The 27,143-nt window shown below is 41.6% G+C and overlaps 1 protein-coding gene across 1 annotated transcript in view; it reads right to left on the bottom strand.

Moving 5' to 3' along the window:
• MYO3B (myosin IIIB) overlaps positions 1-27,143 on the bottom strand; it is a 460,143-nt gene that overhangs the window by 36,585 nt on the left and 396,415 nt on the right. Inside the window, 3 exon segments of the mRNA XM_055121066.1 lie at positions 11,886-11,901; positions 22,662-22,684; positions 25,092-25,118. Coding sequence (XP_054977041.1) covers positions 11,886-11,901; positions 22,662-22,684; positions 25,092-25,118 — 66 coding nt within the window.

Raw genomic sequence — 27,143 nt, 5'->3', positions numbered from 1 at the left:
AACTGCCAACAGGGTTCCTGCTAATTCGAGTCATTCCAGAATAAGGTTTGTTTGTGATCCTGATAAATTGGCTATCCTATTAGCTGGGGGGAAATCTGCAAGTTCTACATGAAGGTTAATGAAGCACAAGTGATTCTTATCCTACTTCCCAAAGAGGCAAATACAATTAGTAACTTTCTGGTCTCTCAGAGCTATAGCCACTGACTTCAGAGACTTTAGTTGTGTCCCAGTGATAATCTGTCTTTGACAGATACAATTCCAGCTCTGTTGCCATCTATCGAGAATTCAAGAGACTAACTTCATAATATAGAAATTGCTCAATAATTAGAACAAACACCCCACATCAAAATATGTAACCGATTTTGTCTATTTTCTCAATGCGAAATCCTCAAAGTCTGAATTATAAAATCATTCAGTAACTGAAATGGGCATTTTAAAATTTCTCCACTGGTGGTTATTTGGGGGGCAAGGATATTACATGCCTTTTTTCTGTTGTTCCTTGGAATGATTCAGAAAAATTCACAGAATATTTAGTGCTAATATATCCCATGAAGTAGCATAAACACATAGCTGGAAATGAAAAGCAAGTAACTTCAATTTATCTGTAGGGGTTTTTGCTGGAAAAAGAAAAACATGTAGGTATCCCATTATTTAAGATCCACCACAAATTGTCATTTTAACTTGATGGAAAATTGCCCATCACCTGATTGAGGCTAACAGTTTTGTCACTGGAGTATGGTCTTGCTTCACAATTATAGAGAATGCTGCCACAACCTCCCCTTCTGAAAATAACGTACTTTCAGTTGTTGAGTATGATGAATATGGAAACAAACTCCCCAGTTTGTTCTGTCTGGTCTAACATCATTACATCTCTACCCCTCTGCTTCGCCTGCTCCTTCCTGCTCCAGATACGCAGACACAGTGAATTCTCCTGCTCGCCTTCATTCCCAAACCAGACAGAATACACCTTCCACTTTCCTATCCCATGCACATGGTTATTTCAGGGGTGGGCATATACGGCAAGCAGAGTTGGAGTTTTTTTTTTTTTTTTTTTTTTTTTTTGGTTTTTGGGTCACACCTGGCGATGCACAGGGGTTACTCCTGGCTCTTCACTCAGGAATTACCCCTGGCGGTGCTCAGGGGACCATATGGGATGCTGGGATTAGAACCCGGGTCGGCTGCGTGCAAGGCAAACGCCCTACCCGCTGTGCTATTGCTCCAGCCCCAGAGTTGGAGTTTTGCTAGAAGTTACAGCACTGGAAGAGAGAACATCCCCTATTCTTTGTGATTTTTTTGAGTTCCAGATGTGGATATAGGTTTCGGGCTGGGATTGGCCATTTCACCAACATTGAAAATGATAGTACAAAAAGGGAAAGGGCGGGAGGAGGGGTTGAGTGAGTGAGAGAGAGTAAGAGAGAGGGGTGGTGAGGGGGACAGAGGAGAAGGAGAGGGACAGAGAGAGGAGAGAGAGAAGGAGAGACAGACAGAGAGAGAGAGAGAGAGAGAGAGGAAAGCCCTATGTCCTATGACATTGTGTATGCCTCCAGTACATTTTATTTTGGCTTTAGCTAGTTTAAGATGAGAATTCGGTTCTTGTAGTTAAGTGAGCCCTTACTGATTTGAAGTCTGAGCAACTTAAAGAGTTACTGCCCTTCATGCTAATTAACAACATTGACACTCCACACCTACGCCCTGTGTGTGAGAAACAAGCTACAGCCCTTTGTTAGCAATGGTTAAGTCTCTTAAATGGTTCTAGACTCAACTAGATTAGGCCATTAGGATTCCTTTCAGCCATAAAAAGTGAATACCTGAAGGTCCCTGCAGAAATATCTTCTTGGAGAGAGAGAGAGAGAGAGAGAGAGAGAGAGAGAGAGAGAGAGAGAGAGAGAGAGAGAGAGAGAGAGAGAGAGAGAGAGAGAGAGAGGGAGAGAGAGAGAGAGAGAGAGCGCACAACATTTTGTGACTTTAGTGTCATCTGAAGTTGAGACAAGTTATCCATTCCAATTTACTTTGCAAAATACCCATTTTTTACTAATAAAAGAATCAGAGAGACCATGAGGAAGCAGGAGCAGGGAACTTAGCAAGCACAGGACCAATTTCCCACCTACAGCAGGAGAAACATGAAAGTGTAATTCTTAATTACCACCCAATATTAGCACTGGCTCCTGGGAACTCATCATCCCATATCAAGGTCTGCATTTATGAAAATTTAAGCAATATCTTAAAACATGTTAATTTGTTCTTTGTTTATTTCTTTCCCTGACAGATTAATTTATTCCAAGGGACTTTGGTTCTCAAGCGCTAATATATTGATTAGCCCCCTGTACCACATAGCTAACAGCCCGGGGAGGAGATTTTGGTAGAAAACAAAAGTCTTTCTTGTAGTTTTCCTTAGGTAATTAACTTAGTTTGTGGGCCTTGGGACTCTTCCAGTTTTCTCTGGATTTGCATCTCTGACTTTTAGATCAATGGTTAATTTCATGAGAGAGAGGCTGGCAGCCCTGGAAAACAACAATAACATCAAAATCCACTGCAGGCTTGAATGAGCCAGTTGGAGCACACTGGGACCACGAGTTAAGTTATTTTTGTTTGCTTGTTTGTTTGCTTTTTTCCTACTGGGCAATGTTTTTCCAAGAGCTTCTATGTAAAGGACATTTTACATAGAATTAAATTCTTGTCTAACAAGAATTTAAACTTCTGGCTCTGGAGAGGGAAAGGTGAGGGTGTAAGACAATGTTTATCACTTCTTTCAGTAAGTTTTGGATCCTATTTTACATAGTCTCATTGAATGTAGTTCTAATTTCTAGTCATCATGACTAGCTCTTTTGAAATCTATGAACTGTACTGAGTTTCTAGAATTTCTATCCTACTAAAATTCAGAAGTTTAGAATTTCCATGCTAGTAAAATCTTTATCTTGTAGGAAGAGAAAACAAGTCTATGAACCACATAGTAAATAAGCAAAATAAGTAGCTCAGAACCTCTATGTTCTCAAAAAATCTACACTGTAGCATTGTCGTCCCATTGTTCATCGATTTGCTCAAGCGGGCACCAGTAACATCTCTCTTGTGAGACTTGTTGTTACTGTTTCTGGCATATCGAATACGCCACGGATAGCTTGCCAGGCTCTCCTAGAGGGATGGAGGAATCGAACCTGGGTCAGCCACGTGCAAGGCAAATGCCCTACCTGCTGTGCTATCGCTCCAGTCCTAAAACTATCATGAAATTAATTTTTTTTCATGAAATTAATTTAAGAAAATCTCCAGAAATGGAGCTGCCCCCAAATTTCATGCAACTGCTTAACTATTTCTGGATTTTGTCTACAGTTAGTTACAACAGCTTCCAAGTTTAAAGCAGCACATCAGGCTTCTGAGAGAGCACTCAATGGGCTGAACACATACTCTGCATGAGGGACCTATCATGCTATCACCTAATTGTTTAATTTTTCTTTTAAAAATTCCATCCTTCAAGTAAGCCAGCAGAAATTTCTATCATTTTACAATCCTTGATTTCTACAAGCTTTGTGGCTTCATCTAGAGTTATTATGATTATAACAAGCCTACATTATTTTGTATAAGATACTCAATACAACACAGAAGAAGTGAAAAAAATGGAACTTGCTGAGAAATAGCTGGTGGAAAGATAGGGAAAGGAATGATTAAGAATGACTTCCAGCCTTCTCACGTGGGTCCTCGGGCAGAGAATGTGCTAAGACTGTGAGCATCCAGGAGCCATCAAGGCACAGAAACTGTGAGGAATCTAGGGAACCTAGAGTTCCTTCAGGGCCTTGTGAAATCCAGGATACATGTAAGGCATGTGGGTGGGAAGTGTGTCTGGAAACCAGAGAAATAATCTAGGCTGGAGAGTCATCAATATACTAATGGATTATCAGGTTTAGGTTTAGAATAAAGGCAGAGAAAAGGGACAGAAGGGCCTCTGATGAATTCCTGAGGAATTCTATCACTTAGAGGGTTTTGGTGGTTTGTTGTTGTTTTTTTTTGTAAGACTCTTAGGACTCCTAGCACAGGCCTGAGGCTGAAGAAGAATGCTAAGAAATCAGAGTGTTTTAACAAGGCCAGGGCAGTCAGTCTTGTCACACACGGTTGAGAGGCAGAATTAAAGAAAGGACAGAGACAGTCCTGTGGATCTGGCAGCCAAAAGGTGTTGGTCTCACTGACAAGTGTGTTAAGGAGCATCTAAGTGTGGTTTGTAGGGGAGGGAATATATGTACAGAATCAAAAAAGTACTCAGGTCTGACATTTATCAGAGGTGATCATTTGAGGGTGGAGAATCTGGAATTATTTAAGATGCTACCAATTTTTTTGTATCATGAGCAAAAGTGTAGGTTCTAGAACAAGCTAGCTTGTTATGATCTTCATAACTTCATTCTGTGGCTTTTTTTCTGAAACACCAGTTTCTCAAGTGTGATCTTCTCTATTTCTATACTTTGTGAAGAACTCTGCTTGGCTTATTCATTAATACAGTACCTTTATTCTTATTTATCTTATTTTGTCTCAAAGTGAAAGAAATGTGGTCATTGAAGAATATCATCCAGCTTAGAAGAGTAATCTCTGCTTCCCAACTCTAAAAATGCTGACTTTGTGAGTTTCTAGAACTGTTGTTACATTCATTTCCTTTCAACTTCAGGATTATTGAATGAAAGCCAAGATTCTTTATAATTTTAGTCAAAACTGTCCAATTATATTTTTGCAGTTTGGGGCCACACCCAGTCGTACTCAGGGGCTACTCTTGGTAGTGCTTGGAGGAACTACATATCATGCTAGGGATGGAACTGGGGTTGGCTGCATGGAGAACAAATTTTATAGTCACTCCTTATTATCTCTATGGCTTCTTAAGGTTTTATTTTATTTTATTCTTTATTTGTTTGGCTTTTTGGGTCACACCTGGCGATGCTCAGGCCTCTTAAGTTTTTATTTATTTTTTTATTTTATTTATTTATTTTTTAAAATTTATTTTATTGAATCACCAAGTGGAAAGTTACAAAGTTCTCAGGCTTATATCTCAGTTACACAATGCTCAAACACCCATACCTTCACCAGTGCCCATATTCCACCACCAATAAAAACAAGAACAAAAGCAAAAACAAAACAAACAAACAAAAACAAACAAACAAACAAAAACAGTATACATCCCACCCCTTACCCCCCAACCCACCCTGTACGTGAGTGATAATTTCACTTCCTTTTCTCTTTACCTTGATTACATTCCAGATTTCAACACATAACTCACTATTGTTGTTAGAGTTTCAAAACAGACTCACTATTTTTGTTGGAATTTATCCCCTAAGAATACAGCTCTATTAACAGGGAAATATTTGATAATAAGTTTTCCACTGATGAGAATGAAGAGATTTACAATTTTTGTATTATAGTAATTAAGTCCGTGAAGATTTAAGTTTGAAAATGAATCATTGCCCTTCCTGGAACAGCATGTAGCCAAAGTTAGTTCACAGTCTCCATACATGGGTGCAGGCACTTGCTGGAACCCCAATTCCTAAAGCTGTCTCTGGTTCCCGCTTGTTCCACATCCACCGGCTCTGCAGAGGCATGGGCGCCCGGGCCGAAAACCCGGCCGGCAGGAGCCGAGCACCGGCCCCGGCTGGGGCTGCCCCGGTGTCCCGAGGCTGTTTCAAGTTCAAAGCACACATTTTTTTTTTTTTTTTCGCGCCAAAAGTTCATACCTTCTCAACGGACCCACAAAATGTCGGACACCACGCCTTCTCCCGGAGGGGAGAGAGACCAAGAAGGAAGGTTATTTCCTCCATTAGCCGGCGTGGGGCAAAAGCTTAGCTTGCTCCGGCCGGCCGGGTTTTCGGCCCGGGCGCCCACGCCTCTGCAGAGCCGGTGGATGTGGAACGAGCGGGAACCAGAGACAGCTTTAGGAATTGGGGTTCCAGCAAGTGCTTGCACCCATGTATGGAGACTGTGAACTAAGCTTTTGCCCCACGCCGGCTAACGGAGGAAATAACCTTTCTTCTTAAGTTTTTAAAAGGAAAGAATGCACACACTTTAGGGATAAGAAAAGCCTAAACTGCACAAAAGATTGTTGAATGATTACCATCCTTCCTTAACCTCTGTTCCTGTTCCAGAGGGGGGAAAATGACATTACTGTTTTGTGGGAAAGAGTGTATAGAGATATATGTTGTGTGACTATTCATTCAGTCAGAGGTGCTAAGGCAAGGAACGTGAGAGAAATTACTTTTCATGGAGGGCCTGGGTTCGCTCAGGCTCCATGACAAAGGTTGAGCATCCTGAGATCTCCTTTTATCACCATCCTACTGTCATACCTCTAAAGGGCTCAATATAGTGAGGTCATCAATAAAGAAGTTACAGGAAAAACATGCAAAGCCAAAAGTTTTCTGCAAACTGAAAACAAACAGGTTAAGTAAGCACCTGGGATCTGTGAGAAGAGGAAGACTGACTCTCTTGGTATACTGAAATTTACGTTATTTACTGAGGGCAGCTTGAAGAAAGAGATGCTCAACCTCATCCAAACCAGTCAGGACACACCAGTAATCTTGCCTATTTTCATGGGTCCCTGTGCTCCTGCTCATTTGCAGGTTAGTCTACACGAGCTTATCCAGAAGGCCTACTCTGGCCCCAACAGGTATAATTCTAACGCTTTCTCTAATTCTTAAAAACAAAACTCAGGGGCAGAGATATAAGACAGTTTTCTTGCATGTGGCTGACCCTGTTTGATCCCTAACACCTCAAATAGTCCTGTGAGCCCTGTTGGGAGTGATCCCTGAGCACAGAGCCAGGAGTAACCCCTGAGCACCTCCAGCTGTGATCCAAAAACCAACCAAACAAACAAACCAAAAAATAAAAAGACATTTCAACTGTGACTATATTTCTACACTGCATACCTTGCTTTTAAAATATTTTAAAATAAAATATTTATTTTAAAATAAACCTACAAATTTATTTATTTTTGTTTTGGGGTCACACCTGGCTGAGGTTAGACCTTTCTCCTGGATCGTACTCAGGGATCATTGCAGGCAGTGGTTGGGGGACCATGTTTGATGTCAGGGACAGAGCCTGGATTGCCTGAATACAAAGCAAGTGCCTGTACTAGTCTCTCTCACCTTGACTTATTTCTTTGCCTCTCCCCCCATTATCACATTTCAATATATCATGGAGGCTGCTCCATAGGAAGACATAAGACATATCCAGAGAGGTATCATACCACTATGATATTCCTTTTCATGGTGCCATAATACTCTTTTAATGACTGCCATCACTTAACTATAAATATTTAGGTTTTTCTTAGAATTTTAAATATACTTAGTAACGATACAGAAACTTTGCCCCCAAATACACTGAACATTTACCACTATTAAGCAATAGTTTTCCAAAGTCCTCCAAAAGATGATGCTGAGAACCATGGTTTGTAATTAGGAAAAAATGGTGTTCTTGAGACTCTTTCATCAATGAAACACGGAGATCTGTTTAAACTTTAGATTTTGGAATAATAAGCCTAAGTCATAGGAGTTGCAATTGAGAATAAATATGAATGCTTTAATATATTTAGAGAAAAAATGGTTAGCATAAAACATGGAATGTAATCAAAGTAAAGTGAAAGTAAAGTGAAATTTATTGGTTACACAGGTGGGGTGGGGGTGGGGGAGGTGGGGGTGAGGGGGAGGTACTCTGTGATTCTTGGTGGTGGAATATGTGCACTGGTGAAGGGATGGGTGTTCAAGCATTGTATAACTGAGACTTAATCCTGAAAGCTTTGTAACTTTCCACATGGTGATTCAATAAAAGAATAAATTAAAAAAATAAAATAAATTAAAAAAAGATTTTTTGGGTTATCAAGTAACTTATAATAGCATGGACATGGTTTGTGTGTGTGTGTGTTTAACATGCAACTAGATTTTTCAACATGGCAAAGTATTTGAAAGATGCTTTCCTTCATGCTACAGGAGAATTGTATCTGAGGGAGGGGCATTGGGACACATCTAATGGTGCTCAGGGGTTATTTCTGGCTTGGTGCTCAGGGGACTATATGCAGTGCCTGGGATCAAATACAAGTCACAGCTGAAGCAGTCACATGCAAGGCAACTGTCTTTACCTCCTGTATGATCTCTCTAGCATGGAACAATTAATGTTTTTAATTTCAACAATGCCGCCTCTTCAATTGTGGGAGTAATGTTAATGGTAATGGTAATGGTAATATTTAATATTTTATGGAAGCAAAGTTCTCAGGCTTCCCCTAGTATCACCACTACTAAGTAGTAAGGTATGTTTTAAAGACAGGAAGGTGGAAGATTTAGTTTGGAAACACACAAAGTTTTCTCATGAAGGATTTTATACAATTAGATCTGCACTGCACTATAGCACTGTCTTCCTGTTGTTCATCGATTTGCTTGAGTGAGCACCAGTAATGTCTCCATTGTGAGACTTGTTGTTACTGTTTTTGGCATATCAAATACGCCATAGGGAGCTTGCCAAGCTCTGCCATGTGGGCAGGATACTCTTGGTAGCTTGCTGGGCTCTCTGAGAGGGATGGAGGAATCGAACCCAGGTTAGCCTTGTGCAAGGCAAAGGCCCTACCCGCTGTGCTGTCTCTCCAGCAATTAGATCAATTTGTTTTATTCTTAATAGGGTGCTTAGGTCTCTGAGCAATGTAGACCTGAGGGTTAAGTGCTTCTGAAGTCCTCAGGATTACATCCCTAGGTACTTGGGGGCAGGAGAGATGTCATGCTTTGCTATGGATTTCATTTAATACTTATACAAGCTAGCCATGTGCTCTATCAAAACTCCCTTCCTCCATCCCTCCTTCCCTCCCTCATACCATTTGCAAGGTAAGTGCCTCAACTTTTGTGCTAGTGCTCAAGTCAGATTTTGTTTTTCTTCCTGTGGTTCTAGGGAGACAGTGAAGCTTCTGCATAGGAGAACAAGTACATAGTAATTGGCATAGCAAATAGAATTAAAGGAGGAAGGGATGAGTGCACCCAAAAAGCACATCTCAGTAGTCCAAGCTGAGGTGAAAAAAATATCTGTTAATGTGAAAAGCAGAAAAAGTGAAAAGGACCAAGAATGAATATTAACCCTTCTCTTAGCCCAATCACCCTTGGGAAGTAAGTCAAATTCTAGTGATGAATAGTAATTCAAAGTTTCATTCATAATTTGTGATTTTTATCATAAAAATAATGGAAAACCCAATTGAAAGGATAAGTCATTAAAGGATATCACAACAAATCATTAACTACATGTAAACAAAGAGAAATGGTCTTTAGAGTTTTCTATTACTGCTTTTGCATTCCTTCTGGGCATCATGCAAGAACTGTCCTGTCAGAAGATAGTGAGGAAAGAGATTCAGAAAAGGAAGATGGTCCATAGTGAGGGATGATTCATCAAGTGAATTTGACATAGTTTAAAGATAAGCATGTTAAAGGTTATTTATTTCAAATCTAGATACTGAAATTCTTTTGAATGCTAAATGAATATATGAGTGAATATATGATTATGGAAGAGAAAATATCGCTAAGCATGGAACTAGTGACAAATTCTTCATCCATTCCTTTATAAAGCTAGCCACACTAAGATGAGGAAAGAAATTGCAAATACTATTAACAGCATAAAAGCAAATGAAAACAGTAAAAGCAAATGATAACAACACACAAAATTTAAAGGCAAACAATGCAGTGAAAAAATTTTTAATAATATCTATTTTAGCAACAGACCACTATGCCTAATACATAAACAGCTGTTATAAATCTTTAAGAGGAAAAACATTTTCTGCCTACAGCTCTCTTTGGAGAAGAAAACAAATGGGCATTCCTCATACTCACAGAATTATCTTCCTCAGTTTACCATAGACCTTTCTACTGGTTAGCAAGAAGACAGAGGGTGGCTAAGAACATAATATTGGAGGCATAGGAAGAGTTTTCAGAGTGAAATAAACACAGGCTAGGTGGCAACACTAAGAAAAATCAGTAGAGAAACATTAAATCTATTTTGAAGTAATAGAATACACTGCAAAAGCATCTAATCCTTGGTAGGATTTAGCCTACCAAGGCAGGGTATGACCAGATTCAGGAATAGAGGTGAAACAGGTCCTGCTGTAATTCAATTAAGTGATTAATTTATTTCTTTGAATTTGAGACCATACCTGGAGGTGCTCAGGGTTTATTTCTGGATCTGTGCTCAGGAGTGACTCCTGATCATCTGGGGAATGTATGGTACAATAAGCAGTAATGGAGATTGAGCTGGAGCCAGCCTTACCCCCTGAACTGTCTGATCACAGGTTCTGCTTTTCATGAGAATGAAAGCATATTATCACAACTCAGGAGATACTATGTCTGACATAGATGGTTTAATTTCATTCTCACAATAACCCTGTATTATTAGCACTATGATCCCCCTTTTACAGATTTGGAAATGGAAACTCAGAAAATGGAAATGCTTGGCCCAAGCTCAATGGTTAGAAAATGGCCAGGGAACTCAAGTTTGAGTCATGATCCCATGTTCTCAGCATTCCGCGTGATTATTTCCTCTCCAGTATGGACCACATGGTATCTGGGGCCCCAAGACCTCAGCCTGCAGCCACGAACACAGATCTCTGTAAACAGGCATGAATTTCCACACAGCATGTCTGGATTCCCCAAGAACTATGAAGCCCTGCCCAGGTTAGAGGCTAAGGGACTGGAAAGGAAAGAATTGCCACACTCACGAAAATGATCTTTTTGATTCTTCCACTTCCCAGGGACCAAACTTCACTGTTTATTCAGATGGAGGCAGCTCTGATGCTGAGCACTGTACATTGCAGGGGAACTTGTTTAGGAGGCCCTTTGATGTCACATTCATCCCAGGAACACCCAGCTCCACCAAGGAGAACTGCTTCATGTTTATGTCTCTAAATAGAACCATTTGAGTACACAGACCAAAGACCTGATCCAGGAGTACTGCGTTTTCTCCAATCGAGTGATTCATTACTAATGTCTTCGTTTTGGACGCCGCAGTTGAATCTGAAACCATATGCTCTAAATTAAAAGCACACTAAGCAAATCACAAGTTTCTCAAGATGGTGCTTAAAGTCTGTTTTGGCATCTGCTGGTTGCCAAAAGACCCATATGATCCTGTAATTAAACAACAAATATTTTCTGCAAAATCAATCATTTTAGCTGTCCCCAAATGCTATGATTATAATCTCTCGATGCTATGTTGAGAAATAAGTTACACAACCAGAACTTTTTAGAATTGTTTGTTCCCTACTCTAATATTATCTCAATCTTACACTACCATCTTATGCCAATTCATTATAATAGAATGCAAAGGATTTTCAGTGTATAATCATGAAACAGCTGAGCCACAGAACCAGAAATGTTGGCAACAATAGCATTATATCTATTTGATAGTAAGATTGATTCCTCATGAAGTTAGCACCAGAACCCAGGTTCTGATTGCAGTCATCAGAGACCAACAGTGAAAATAGACCAATAGTCTTCAGTACAAAGGGAATTGATGAAAAGAAGTTAGGCACTCACTAAAATAATGTGAAGAATCAGAACCCAACCTGGACCCTAGGGAGGGTCCAGGGGCACTCCAGCTGCTGGGGAGAAGATAAAGGCTGCACTGCTTGTGTGGCTGACAAGTTTACCTCCCCCTGGCCTTACCTGATTGATTGAAGAACTAGGCTGGGAAGAAATAGCCTGATGGGGTGGATGCTCCAGAGTGGAAATGAGATAAATGATCCCACTTCCCACCTAGATGGTAAAGGGATACCCTGAGGAAGATGAAGGTGCAAGGCAAGGTCAATGCTAGACCATCAAAAATCCTGGCATCACACTCCTAAAACAGAGGTCATTTTTAATGTCTTAATCACATTTTTTGATCTATGCAGGAAAATGTGGGGAAAGAACATCAGCTCCCTGTGGACTATAGGGCCAAACACAGTGCTGAATAGACCCAGACCTACTGAGCATGGGGACTGATAAGAGAAATAGAACGAAAAAATTGTTTATAAAGGAACCTAAGTTTATTTCATAGGCCACTGGTTTGTGAATGAGCACTAAAAAGAATGACTTCTTAGGCTTACTTTAACTTGGAGGCAGCCTTCTACAAAATGCAGCCTTTCTTAGCCCCTGTTAAAACATCTCCAGTCTGGAAGGTAGGGAGATGGGTGGGGTGGTGGTGATTGAGGGAACGTAGGAGGGAAAAGAAAAAGAAAAAGAGGCATATTTAAAACCAGTCAAAGAAAAAAAACAAAACACCGAAATAAATAAATAAATAAATAAATAAAACCAGCCATGCTTCCCCTAAGAATCTTACTGATGAGAAGGACACATAATCAGAATGAAGGAATTTCATGGACAAATCAAGCCCAATTTGGAATATACAATAATTCCAAATTGAGGCATGTGGAACAGCTAGAAACAGCATTTTGCATCATTTAACTTGTGCTCAGAGGGCCCAGATGAACTAGGTAAAGGCTAGCTTGTACGATGAGAAGACAGAGGGAGCTTCAAGTGCTGGTAATGGTCACAGAGGGGCCACCTAAGTAGGCAAGACCGAAGTGTCCATGGCTAGTCCTCTCCTTGGCCTGCTACCAGAAATGACAGCCTTTGGGGAGAAGGGGAAGGATGCCCCTTGCAATGGTTGTGATAGGTTTCTTGGATTATTTCCAACAAACCAGGCCATAAAAAGTTAATGGGTGTAGGATAACATAGCCTCAGGTAGTTTAGGTTTTGGGGTTACTCCCGTCATAGTGCTCCCATTCCTCTGTGTTTATTTGTAGCTTCTTTCTTAGTGTTCTGTTTACTTGTAAATATTGTTTTTCTCTTCTTCTTGAGTCCTTTGCATAGTTTATTCAGAGCAATGTCCTTTTTGTGTGGACACAGGAAGACTTAGCAAATACTATGCTTTTGTAACCTGGGAGTCATTTGACTCTACATGATATTTTCCTCCTGGGCATCTGTTCTCTCCACCTAAGCCTCAGCTGCCCTTACTTCCTAGCACCCCCAAAACCAGGGTCCCAACGAGGGACGAGATGGACCCAGTGCAAGCGGTGAGTTGTGTGCTACCGTGGCATAGAGATGGGCCTGGCCAAAGTGCCTAATACTTAACTATAAGTTAAGAGTTTGAACATGGACAAATGCTGTCATGATCCAAATAGTGATAACTAGATTTGGACCCTGCTAGGGTTAGGAATGATTAATCTGGCCTGAGCACTGTAGTCTGAGTCTGGCAAGATGTTGCCAGGAGAGCTGCCTTGCAAGCCTTAATGTATCTCTTGCTATGTCCATACAAAAATAACTAGTATTAAGATGTTAATGAGTGTTTGGACTAAGGAAAAGAAAAAAACACCTTAAGAGTCAGGAAGGGCTTTGGAATGCCAGCTGGCCCGCAGGAAGGGCTTTCTTATGTTGATTTTGCTACCTGGCTGTGTATAGCCTAGAGGGCAAGGTGAAGAGAGACAAGTAGGGGGAGAGACTAGTGAAGAGGGAGAATCCAGAGCTGCAGTAGATCCAGAGAGAGGACGGAGCTAGGAGTGTGGGAGAGGAGAAAGATGGAAGATTGAATAAACAGTAACTAATCAGCAACCAGCTTGGTCCTCGTTCTTCCTTCACCTGTCCTTGGCCAACAGCCGTCCCGATCCAGTCCACACACAGCGGTTGCAGAGGAAGAGCCCGTGAGTGCACATGCCCTTCAGCGTGCCTTAGTTTTTTACGAATGGGAACTTCTAATTTTGTTCCTTTTTGCTGTTAATATTGCTCTTAAATTTTTTTAAATTGAATATCCATGAGATAGACTATTACAAAGATGTTCAAGATTGGTTTTCAGTCATACAATGATCCAACACCCAATCCTCCACCAGTGTACATTTTCCACCACCAATGTCCCCTGTTTCCTTCCCACCATACCCCAACTCCCCTCCCCCTTCCACTCTGCCTCCTTGGCAGGCACTTTTCTTCTTCCTCTCTCCTTTTGTGCATTATGCTTTGCAATAGAGATAGTAAGAGATCATTATGTTTGTTCAGGACATTCAGTACTTTGATCGGGAAGGTAAGACTGGACTAGCTTTTTAACTGGGTGGCAGCTTTGGGGTGTGGACATGACTGCTGAGGATACTGGAGTACAGGGGACTCCAGAGGGAGTGGGAGAAGATAGTCCATCCTAACCGCAAGAAATCTTAGAGATTTCAGTCACAAAGCCTGCATACCCAAATTTTCAGCAGACTACATTATTATTGCTTTTGGATCCCACCTGGTGGTGTCCAGGGGCTCATATAAGGTACCAGCAGTTAAACTGTGGTTAGTCACATGCAAAGCAAGTGCCTTCACCCTGTACTGCTGCTCTGACCCAAATTTTGTTCACTTTGACTACTTAATAGAGGCCAGAGCAATGGTACAGTGTGTAGGCTGTTTGCCTTGCATGTGGCTGACCCAGGTTTGATTTCTGATGCCCTGTATGGTCCCCTGAGTCTGCCAGGAGTGGTCCACAAGTGCAATAGCCAAGAGTAAGCAAGACTTGAGCACTGTCAAGTTTGGCCTAAATATAAAAGACAAAAAAAAAGGAAGAGAAGAAAACAAGTTACTTAATGTAGTACGATTGACTGACTATACTATGCTAGAGGGTTTAGCCCAAATGACAACCACTTTATAATTAGTAAATTAGTAAATTTAATTTTACTATGTAAGTTATACCCTGGAGGGAAGAAAAAAATTTAAAATATAGCATTTTCGAGAGAATGACACAGGGTATTCTGAGTCAAAAGTTGGAAATACCTTGATTTGAGTATCTTGACTGAAAAAGAATATGATAGTGGTGATGATGGAAGGTCTAAGTAGGATAATATCATTAAGGTGGTAGGGTGCAGACAAATATAAAATGCCCAGGGAATAAGTGATTTTGATAAGCAAGGCCTGAGCCACACACCCATGATTTTGACCAAGAGGTTAGCATATGTTGACTGAGAACCTCATCAGAACACATGAACAGAGAGAGAGAGAAAGAGTAAGAGAGAGAGAGAGAATGTGTGTGTATTAGATGACAGTTTCCCAGAAAGAGAAAGGTTACATAGTTAAAAGAAGTAAAGAAAGAAAGTTACTGAGTCACTATGAATATCATAATGTATAAAATCAGTGAGGTCCATGAAATAATATGGATTCTCCATGAAAAATGGTCAGATGTTTCATGACAGGAAAATCTTACAGATGCTTCTGACTAATGACTAACAGGATGCACATCAGAGAGAGTTGGAAAGAAAACAGTGGAAAGCTAAGACTGTATCATGTTCAAGTGTATGGAGCTCATTTATTTCAAAATGTGCCATTCTCTCTTAATTATTTATGATACCTTACAGCATCCTGTTAGTGGATCCCAGTGTGTTTCATGAGAATAATGACATTGCAGGACTAACAGACTTAGTTCTCTGTTCTTTGGTTCTTGCTAAGAGTTTGCAGAGAAACACTAACAGCTGAATTTCAGTCTGTTGATTTAGTTAGAGGTGATATGTGCAAGGACCACAAGTGCTAGAGTTGAGAAATTTAGGGAAACTGCTAGTCTATATGGAGTAGTTTGGGTCACTGAGCCTCAGTTTTTTCACTTTAGGCAAGGGGATTCCCCAACACTCCATGGTGCTCAGGGGACCATATAAGCGTCAGGGATCAACTAGGGTCAGCCTTAGTTGCAAGTCAAGTGCTTTCCCCTGTCACTAAAAGCCTTCTCATTTTAAAAGTAGAAATGGTTAAGATCTTAAAGATGATAGGGAGTTCGTTATTGTGTTGAAAAAGTCAGTGATATTTATTGAGCATCTATAGTTGCTAGGTGATGAATAACATCACTGAATAGGAGAAATAGGATCCCTGTCCTCAGTAAGAAAGAGGGATGGAAGGAAATCAAAAGACTCTGTACAGAGTCAGATAAATAGTAAGCATTCCATTAGTGTTAGGTGATTTCCTTTCCACTGTCAATCTACTTCCTCATCTTGTCTTAACCTAATGATGGTGGCAAGTCTCATTTTTTGTGTCTCAGGTTTTTTGTGCGTTTATTAAGGAATTTGGAGAGACTTCCTTATGTTTCTTCTAAAATTCTGCAAATCTGATTCCTTTTTTTACTCAGAGCAAAGAGAATGAATTTATTAAAGGAAATCTCATGGGTGACTATGGCTTGAAACCTATCTTTGACGGGCAGCTTTGTCATAGTTGCCTGGCTGGTCCTATACTGTTTACTTCAGCTCACTATTAAGTTGTGAGGGATATTTCTACCCCATCTCCCCTAAAACAGCCTCACAAAGCATTTATAGCAACAGAAAATCACATAGAAGAGTGATTTTACAATACCCAGAAGAGGCGGTACGGTTATGATAAGGGCTCTAGTTGAGAGAGATTTGACTGGAACCTTAATACAAGCTATGGGGTTTGGGACAGACGATTTAACCTCTTCATGCCTCATTTTCCACATGTGCAAGCAATAATAAAATTAACTTCAAAAGGGATATTGAGAAGGTTGAGTAACATCACGTATGTGGGTTCCTGGGATAAAGTATTTAGTGAATGGAATACAATTCTTACTTTGAATAGAAAAGTAACTTTATGTTGATTGCAAATTGAAGGGTAGAAGGATCTTTGGAAACTAAGCACCTGCAACTGGGCCTAGACCTATACTCTCCGAGCTGGAGAGACAGTACAGTAGGTGAGGTGCTTTTTTTGCATTCACCCAACCCTGCTTTGATTCCTGGCACTGCACAGGATCCCCTGAGCACTGCCAAGAATGATCCCTAAGCACAGAGACAGGAGTAGGGTCCAAGCATCCTCAGATGTGGCCCCCAAACAAACAAAAACTAAGACAAGAAATAGATTTTTACTCTCAAGCTAGTTGCATTTTAATGAACGTAATACATTCTATCCGTGTATTATTATTCTTTTAGCAGTAGGCTAGGACAAGTTAATAAAGTTAACCAGGAAATGTAGTGCTCACCTGTGAAAAAAAGGTTGGACCAGAAGACCTCTAACGTTCTCTGAGTCCTGTCTTTTCTGGACATTTGTGGGGGAATATGCCAAAAAAGGAAAAAAAGAAACTTTTTATCCCATTCTGCCTCACACCCTTTTTCCAGACAGCTTGCCCACTCATAACTGTGGCCTTTCTTTGTTACCCTTGCACTCTATAGTCATAAACCTTATGTTTTAACAGAGAAACTCTGGCGCACTGAAACACAAAAAGGTGTGGCTTACAACCTCCAAACTTCTTTGATTTAAAAATTTTTGATCTCAGGGAAATTGGTTTGAACTCATTTAGCACGATCATGAGAAAGAACAGAGGCCCCAAGTACCTTAAACACAGAAGCCCAGAGTCTTAGGTCTCCTGGGAATGAGATTAGTTTCTGTGAAGGTCTAAAATTGCAGGCACATATTGATACTGTACAAGCTCTTAAGTCCATAGAAATCCGCCAGTGCTCAAAGGAGAGCAATCAAAAACCTAAATTAATAACTGTGTCAATAGATTTTGCTAAGGGAAGAAAAATTATCATGCCTGAGGCTATATTAGGAAAAAGAGAGAAAAGTTCCAAGTAGGGAGGGAAAAGTAATAAAGTATCCACAGGCCCAGTCTGATGATTTTCACTTTCAAATGCTGAGTGCGAACATGGTCTAGGATCCTCTATCCAGCTCTTGTAGCAGGAATCTATGGGTTCTGATGATTATCAAATCAATGTGCTCAAAGATCTCACTGCAGACTCAGAAGTCTGAGTGACTGTGAGTACAGAGAATAATTCAGTCAAGTATTTATCCCAGAAGCATCCTAGGGGTGCTAAGAGAGAGAAGCCATTTTGAATAACATATTCCAGAAAATTCTAAATTTTATATCAAATTACAGCAGCCTATATACTCTCCTTTCCTTGGTCTAAATGAGAGCAATGGACCACCATACCCCTCAAATTCTGCTGGATTTTTTTCACTTCAGTTTCATACCATGTCTTTTGTATTGGAAAACATGTAGTTTAAAAAATATTGTTCAGGTATCTGGATTTGTAGATCCAGAGAGATTTGAGGCAAAACAAACAAACAACAAAAATTCCACAGACATACACATACACAAAACAGCGATAAAGATAATAATGTATCTTTGAGGTTAAGGTGCTTGTCTTCCTGACAGGGCATATGTCAGGAATAACTGCCAGAAGTGAATCTTGAGCACAGAGCCATGAGTAGCCTCTGAGAACTGCCAGGTGTGGTCACCAAATCAAAACACACTTATAGCATACGTTTTCTGGTAATGGAATGAGAAATATTTAAAAATAATGGTAGAGCAAGGATGAAACTTTTGAGGAAAAACCTTCATTTTTTGAGTCTTTGACTTTAATTCATAGAAGGTATTCAAGCAAATTCATACATAATTATTTTTAGATAAATTTACTCTACCAAAACTTTTTTCCTAAAAGGTAACTCAATTTCATATGTATAAAGTAAGTGTATATATGCATATATACACATATATTTATAAGCATAAATTACAAGTATATATTTAAAATAGATAAAAATATAAACCATATAAACATGTGTACATATATATAAAAGTGTAAGTATAATATATATAACTTTGCTTCTGAGTTCACCATAATTTGAAAAGTTAATTTGATTTTAAAAAGAAATAAAGTGTAGAGCTAGAGAGATAGTTTAAAGGTCTGATGCATGTTCTTTGTATGCAAGACACCTAGGTTCAAAACCTAGCACTGCACGGTTCTCTGAGAATCCCTGGGAGCAATTCCTGAGTTTTGATCCAGGAGTATTCCCAGAGCTCCACTGGGAACGGTCTTCAAGACAAAAGAAAAAGATTAATATAGGAAGTGACAAATTTGATGCATGTTTTGGTCAATCTTATACAAACATAAATCCCTTACTGTTTGTTTTTGAGATTATTGGTCTGGGGGGGGGGCAAGAGGAGCAAGAGGGCAAGAGGACCACACTTGGTGACGCCCAGCTCTTACTCCTGGCTCTGTGCTCAGGGATCACACATGTGCTTAATGGACCATTTGGTGGTGCCAGAGATTCAATCAGGGTTAGCTGCCTGCAAGGCAAGCACCTTAAACCTGTTCTATCTCTCCACCTCCCATCGTCTATGTTAAGCAATGTGACTTTAGAACACATCACTATGAAAACAATTCAGGAAATGCCCAAGTGCACAGGCAGGTGTGAATAGCTCTTTTGCCCTTCCTATTACAGTCAGTTGCAGGACTTTTTTTTTTTTTTAATCACAAACTGTGTTTTCAAGTAGGCATGTTGAAATTCTCAGTCTATTGAGAATTCTCACAGGGCAGACAGAAAACCAATATCTCTTGCTCATTTTATTTTTTTAGTTTTTGGTTCACAAAAACCATGAGTGGTCCTCATGGTTTATTTCCCTGTACTCAAGTGGGGCTTAGGGAACCATATGCAGTGGTGGGTATCAAATCCAGATGAGTTGAATGCAAGGCTAGTGCCTTACCCTCTGAACTATCTTTCCAATCTAATCCCACTCATTAAGAAAGATAATGAATTAGGTTCGAAAGCTTTTACTTCAGTATTATTTACATAAACTGTTAAATGGTTGGATAATCAACAGTCAAAATAACTGTTCTTGGAAACTTAGGCTCCATGAAGCAATTGAGGTATCTAATTCCACAACAAAATTAATTTTTTACTGTTTGAGATTTAATTAAAGTAAAATTTAGATTTAAGTTGGGGCTATCAATTATGAAATTTTATGAACCAGAGCAGAAGTTCTGGTGCTTGGCCAAAGTTTTAATACCACTGAGAGCAAAACTTCCACCCTGTGAAATGTTCTTCAGGAGCAGCTCTGCTTTAAAATGAAAAACTTTTCTTCTTGCAGAAAATGAAAAATAATGAGCAATTTCTTTGGGTCATATGTCTCTGATGCCAGAAAAATAAAAGACGTTACATTTTTCAGTAACATACATACCAGGCACCATTTTTGCTTTTATGTAAAGTATCAATTCCACATGTAATTGCCAAATATTTTCTAAATTAAGAGCCCATGTGGTGAGCGGGTGCATAGGAAAAGATAATCAGAAAAATCTCAGCATTAAAATCTAGTCTCCAACTAAAAACACATAAATCACTTTGGTGAGGCCTGGCCTGCTGTGAAAATGAGGGCGCTCAGCCTCACATTTCTGTTGAGTCTAGTGAAGAGGAACTGAAAATCCCCTGGCCTGTGAACTCTAGGTCACACCGGAATGGTAACCACAACAAATGCCTGACTGCCTACCACACTGTCAAAGACCCAACACAAAGCAGCAGAAATCTCAACTAGCAGGTTATAACAGAGTCTGTACTAGAAAAAGACATTCTAGTTTCTAGTTTCTATTCCACTGATGAGCAAATTAATTTTGCCAAATGTGCCATTTTTCTTTTAAGGCTAATTTAAAAGGTGTCTCCTTGAACAGGGACTGGAGCAATAGCACCATGGGTAGGGCACTTGCCTTGCACGAGGCTGCCTCGGGTTCGATTCCTCTGTCCCTCTCAGAGAGCCCGGCAAGCTACTGAGAGTATCTTGAGGGCACAGCAGAGCCTGGCAAGATACCCACGGTGGATTCGATATGCCAAAAACAGTAACAAGTCTCACAATAGAGATGTTACTGGTGCCCGCTCGAGCAAATCGATGAACAATGGGAGGACAGACAGTGCTACAGTGCTCCTTGAACAGATTCTGTCATTTCTTGATTTCTAGCAGTCAAGTCAACTTGTTTGTTCAAAGCCTGCCGCTGCTGAGGAAATGCCACTAGCTCCTGATTGCCTGGGTCTGTTTCATTGTCCATAAAGAATGGGGTCCCCAAGTCTGGCTGGCCTATTTCTCAACTGTTACAAGTGGAGAATATGAGCCTCTTGTGTCTGTTCATCCTGAAAAACCTTGAGGCAGTGCTTGGAAGTCAGGGCGGCTGGGCAAGAACACGAGTCTCAGATGCAGGGGGGGGCGGTGCTCAACCCTTGCTGCTGTTTTCTGTCCTGAGTACCCAGGGATAAGCAAAAGACAAGGAAAGAGACTCTTCCAGTTCACAGTACAGGGAAGATGTGTTTCAGTGACACCTGAAACTCTTATTGGCTCAGGACCCCAAGAATCCAGAATGATTCACCTGGGATGAGTTATTCAGGTGAGTGGAAACATTTGCCACCTGAGGAAACATTAGAATTTATGCGTGTGTCTTATCTATCAGGTTTCTCTCTGTGGTTTTTCCTGGATCTGTCATTTTTCAACCTTGACTGCACATTAGAGTCATCAGGGGAATATTAAAATGATCCTAATGGTCAGGCCACACCCCAGAGCACTTATCTCAGAATCTCTGGACAGGGAATTGGACAGATTGATATATCTTAAAAGTGCCCCTGGTAGTTCCAGTATGCCTTCGAGGTCAAGGAGAGCTGTATTAAAGGAAGGAGAACAGCAGGGTTCTTGGAGCCAGGAATCGAGAAGGGTGGAAATGTTTTCAGGAAGACGGAAACTTCTTTCTGAAAACCTCCAGATTTTAAGAAGATATTAGCTGGTGTTCCTCTTAAGGGTCGGCTGTAGAAGCAATGCATTGGTGACTTGCTCAACTCATACAATGTTGGGAACCCTAAGCTGTCTTTCAATTTCAGCATATTGACTTCTTCCTTTGAAACACTGATTAAGTTACAGATCAATGGAAGGTCCTATTATCTGTGCTAGCAAGTGTGAAAAGTCCAAACCAACACTCAACCCCTATGAGAATTTTTTACTTACCTTACCAACTTTACCGTACTTACCTTACCCTAAAATTCAAGACATTCTTTGCGGAAAAAAATAGCAAAAATTATGAAGAGAAGCAAAAGTCCTTAAAGAAATGACAAGTAATACATTTTCTACTTTAACTTTTACCCACTCTTCATCTCCACAGGCTCAATTAATAAAGAGTATGCATAAATCATTGGAGAGATCATTAAATCATCCAGTTCACAGAGCAGACTAATTGGTAAATAAATACTTCATGAAAATGGGGTGGGTATACAGATTTCATTACTTCTTTGAAAAGAGAGGAGAGGGGAATAGGAAAATAAAACCATTTCCCCCCTATAGTTTTGGAGGAGGTATCCAATTTTATAGTTTGTAATTCTTTTGGAGGAAGAGAGACCACAATAATAGGTCCCCTTGGGGGAATCACAAACTGACTGATAAATTAAAAATCAAATTAAAATTTCAGATTCATTTAATTAGCCAGATGCCTGGTCACATGTACACAAGATATCCAGATAGGATATCTATCAATACCACATTAATTATGTGGGTACAGTTGTTTGTCATTGTGTAAATATAACTATAGACCAAGAGAAGTAAGCAAGACATGTACAGGTGAGACTGAATATGGTTTTCTGTCAGGGAATGGTGGAAACAAAAATACACATTGTGAATTTGTTTGCTTTGTGAGTTCTAATTCTTCTTTTAAATTGCTGTTATGTCATGAAAAAATGGCATCTTTAGATGAGACCATCCCATGAGACCTGAGATGGAATGACCTCAGGCAAAATCCCAAACTTCTTCCCTCCACAGCAATACTGGTACACACTTAAAAAGACATAGACTTATTGAAGGTACTGTATGGAAACTCTTCAACCCAGGTTCGAATGCAAGTGTTTGTAATTAAGTACTGGCATGATGGAGTTCATCATATGGAACAGTGTTGGGTAGACCAGCCTCTACTTGTCTCGGTGTTCTACGGAGAAAAGCAGCTCTTGTAGAAACAGATCCCTCAGAGCAAGGGCTAGTGGCCTTGAGTAAAACGAAAAGTCAGAAAAAAGGAGGTCTCCTGGCTCAACCTGCCATTTCTGTTTCTCACGAGATCCTGGTAGTGGCCAAGGCAACAGAGAAGACGAACTCAGCAAAGGAGCCGCGTACCTTGCAGCAGTGTGAGTAGGCTCAGCCGCCTGTTGCCCCACGTCATGGAGGCTAGAAAGGCTGAGCTCTCGCCTCTGAGACACTTCTCCCTGGTCTGGACTTCATGGGAAGCTGAGGTGGTCGATGCAATCTCTACTCATAAGACTCTCTATCTGTGAGGGGGTAGAGCGGTGTGTGCTAGTTATGGCCAGGGCCATGCTCAGTTACTGCAAGGAGAGTTCATCAAGTTCTGCTGGAAGGAGAGTGTGAGCAGTAGAGTGTGAAAGATTGGGAACTGGCAAGAGAGGACAGGAGTAGCCACAGAGCCTGGCTAAGTCCTTGGAGGTGGGGTGTGTCTGGGAGGGGATGTCCCTGCTCTCTGGCAGGGCTAGTTCTGCATCTGTAGAGAGGTGTTGTTTCTGATTTTTCTACTCTTTGAAGTGAGCTGTTGCTGACAAGGGCTGGGGTCTCAGAGAGTGAGCTCAGGAGAGCCTTCTGAGGGAGCTCAAAGAGAAAGTCCCAGTGTTCTTTCTGTTCACTGGACCCCGGGGGAGAAAAGTCACAAGAACCATTATTTTCCTTAACAAAAGGTTTAAACAGTGAATGCTTCTAGTGGAGGACTGTTTCATTCTTTGGGGGAGTGGGTAAGGGTGGGTGGGTGGGGGAGGGAGGGAGGCCAAGAAGTTACAACTCCTGCTGGGACTTGGACTTTATTTTTTTTTTTAGGAACACATGAAAGAGGAAGAAAGAAGTGGAGAAAAAAAAGCGGTGGGAGTTGCTGGGGGAAGGAGCAATTGTAAAGAAAAGCGAGAGTCTTGAGGTAAAGTGGAGCGTGCCTTCAGGCTCTCTCTCTCTCTCTGCCTCTGTGACATTTATATTACAGCCAGCATTAGAGGTGACAGACACAGGTGCCCCATCTGAAGATATTTGTCAATAGCTTTGGACATCGCACTAATTTGGGAGGTGGAGTTAAGTGAGCAATCTCTGCAGAGAACCCAGATTTGGAGAGTGAAAACTAGTGGCATCATCCTTCCTCGAAGACTGCTCTGGGGCAGGAGAAACAGTAGCTCTGTTGTTCCTCATTTTCTTGAGTGGGCACCAGTAAAATCTCCATTGTGAGATTTGTTGTTACTGTTTTTGGCATATCGAATATGCCACGGGTAGCTTGCTAGGCTCTGCCGTGCGGGCGGGATACTCTTGGTAATTTGCTGGGGTCTCCAAGAGGGACGGAGGAATCAAACCCAGGTCAGCCACATGCAAGGCAAACGCCCTACCTGCTGTGCTATTGCTCCAGTCCAGGAGAAAACAGTACAGTGATTAAAGTATCTGTTTTGCACCCAGCTGACCCAGGTTTGATCCCTGGCACCGCAACTAGTCCCCCGAGCTGCACCATAAATGATCCCTGAGCACAGCCAGGTGTTATCCAATCCCGTCTCCTCTCTTCCCCCGCATCTCCCCACCCCAATAAAACACTATCTCCCCCAAATAAAAGTCCAATCTCTTCTCCCCTACCCCCAATATAAAAGACCAGAGAAAGACCCTCAATGTTGATTTCATCACATATGCTTTTGTGCCCAAACCAAAATACCTCTTTTTTTCCCATTCTTAACTTTACCAGCCTATTCTCCAAGAGAAACAAAACCTTAATAATGCTCATTTCTTTCAGTTCTGGGATTTTCTAGACAAACTTGCATCAATCACTAGCTGTTATAGATTTGAGTCTGATTATGATCTTAGCTTTTTTTATCACAAAGTTTTATTAAACATAATGGTCTTTGAAAAATAGTTTTGTTGGGCTGGGGAGATGGATCAAGGGGCTGGAGCATATGCTTTGCTTGAAGAAGCCTGGGTTCGAGCTTAAGCTCCATACAATTCCTGCCACCCCACCCCAGCACTGCTAGGTTTCTTAGCACCACTAGGTGTGGCTCCCAAATAGTAGAGAACAAAATAAAAAAATGTATAGCTCTGTTAAAATCTACACAAAAAAGGGCTGGAGAGATAGTACATAGGTTAAAGTGCTTTTCTTGTTCAAAAATGACCCAGATTCAATACCCCTATCAATAAGGTCTTCTGAGCACTACTAGGAGTTAATCCCTGAGCACAGAGCCAGTAACCAACCCTAAGCAGAATCAGGTGAGGTCTCCCCTCCCCTCACCTGCCCTCCCCTCTCCTCTCCTCCCCTCCCCTCTCCTCTCCCCTCCCCTCTCCCCCCCACCCCTCCCATGCCCTCCCCTGCCCTCTCCCACCCCTCTCCTCTCTTCCCCTCCCCTGCCCTCCCCTGCCCTCCCCTCCCCTCCCCTCCTCCCCTCTCCTCCCCTCCCCTCCCCTCCCCTCCCCTCCCCTCCCCTCCCCTCCCCTCCCCTCCCCTCCCCTCCTCTCCTCTCCTCTCCTCTCCTCTCCTCTCCTCTCCTCTCCTCTCCTCTCCTCTCCTCTCCTCTCCTCTCCTCTCCTCTCCTCTCCTCTCCTCTCCTCTCCTCTCCTCTCCTCTCCTCTCCCTCTGAGGGGGCCTTTCCAGCAGAACTCAGAGGACTTGGGGGTCCTCCTGGTGACACTTGGCTTATTGTGCTGACCTGATAGTTGGGTTATTGAACCATCAGTTTGTTACTGTGGGGGCCCAGTGGTTTTGGGGGCCATGAGGAGCACATCTAGTGGTGCTCGGGGGTGAGATGGGGTACGACTTGCCATGGATTAAACTTGGGACCTCAAGCAGGCACAGCAGTTTCTCCACCCCTCTGAGTTTTTTCCCCAGCTATAAAAATTCTTGCCTGAAGTCCATTATTGTATCGTTAACCATCAACCATCAAGAGCACACTGTTATTAATGTACACAAAGCAAATGTTAGCCTTTGTAACATATCAGATAGAGGGGCCAGGCTAGGGCTACTGCTCAGTGGATGAGCACTTGCCTTGCATATGTGAGGCCTTGAGTTCAATTCTTGACACCACCAAGGAGGGAAAAATACCCAGAGGTTAAATCGCATGGTTTAAATTGCAGGGGTTGGACAAGACCCAGATTTGCAAAGGTGGTAGAAGTCAGTCACAAGACCAAAAGGAGAGTTGGGTGGGACTCTAGGGTTTGAGGACCTCTCCTCATAATTTGAATCTACAACCCCCTCCATAAACACACACTCTGACTGGAAACAGTTGGCCTACTCAGTCTCCAGGAGAGGATAAAATGGCTAATTGTAGCTTTACCACAGGCTTGCTGTTCTCTCCCGCTAGTATTCTGAAGTAAGGACATTTGGGCTGCAGGAGATGCCGTGGTAAGACTTACTCATTTTCATCTGTAGAGGAGCATAGAGAAGAAATCCAATTGACATTTGTACTAAGTACTTGAGCAGACATTAATATCTACCAGTGGGCACTAGTCCTATTAAGGAGTCACAAGAAGATTCCTGAGGTGCCAACTCCAAATCCTGCTTGCCCAGCAAACCTGGACCTGCCCTTGGTGCCATGTATCTCTTCTCTCTTAGCTTTTGCAACAGTCCCAAGACTTGAACACACCTCCAGCTATAGCCCACAAGACTGTTTTCTACTCATCTTATAAGTCTAAGCTTCCTATGAAATTCCCTTGGAGAGTGGCCTCTGAGCTCTGTGGTCTGCTCCTGTCCTGGAGCCTCCGCTACTTCCTTTTCCCACTAATCCCCTTCCTGGCTACAATGTCCTTCTCCCTTTCCATAAATGTCTGAGGGCAGGAACGCTCTGTCTTGTAACTATGTCTCAATAGCCTATATCCCTTCACGCCTAGCACGTAACAGTTGCTTACTGTTTATGGAATTACTTAATTGAACAGAATGATCCCTGCACACAAGGACTTCTATAATAGGAAAGGAGGGAAGGGGGGAGGGGATGAGTTAAGCAGCACAGTGCTTATTTAAGTCCCAAAGTTAAAACCTAACAAAGGGAAAAATGTCCAGTCTCTGGATCCCCTGGTGGTAATTAGCCTAGAAGTTTAGATCCCAGCCTTAAGTCCTTGCTACGGCTGCAGATATTTAGCCACTCTCTTCTCAGGAGAATGAGAAGGGAAACTCATTCTCTGGCAACTAACCACATGCTGAGGATAGCTCAGGCTTACATAAACCTTACTTTCAGGACTTTAGCTTTCATGGTTTATAGCTTCTCCTGCCCATGCAAAGTCGTCCTTGCTCTGCATGTGGCTGACCCCAAATGCATCCTCTGCACCCCATATGGTCCTCTAAGCACAGAGTCAGGAGTAAGCACCTCTGGGTATGGCCCCCAACACACTCCCCACTCTTCAACAACCCAAACTCAAAACCCCACTAACTTGATGTTATCCGC

Source organism: Sorex araneus, chromosome X (assembly GCF_027595985.1).
Source record: "Sorex araneus isolate mSorAra2 chromosome X, mSorAra2.pri, whole genome shotgun sequence".
Taxonomy (NCBI): Eukaryota; Metazoa; Chordata; class Mammalia; order Eulipotyphla; family Soricidae; genus Sorex; species Sorex araneus.
This window is presented reverse-complemented; position numbering and strand designations above follow the sequence as displayed.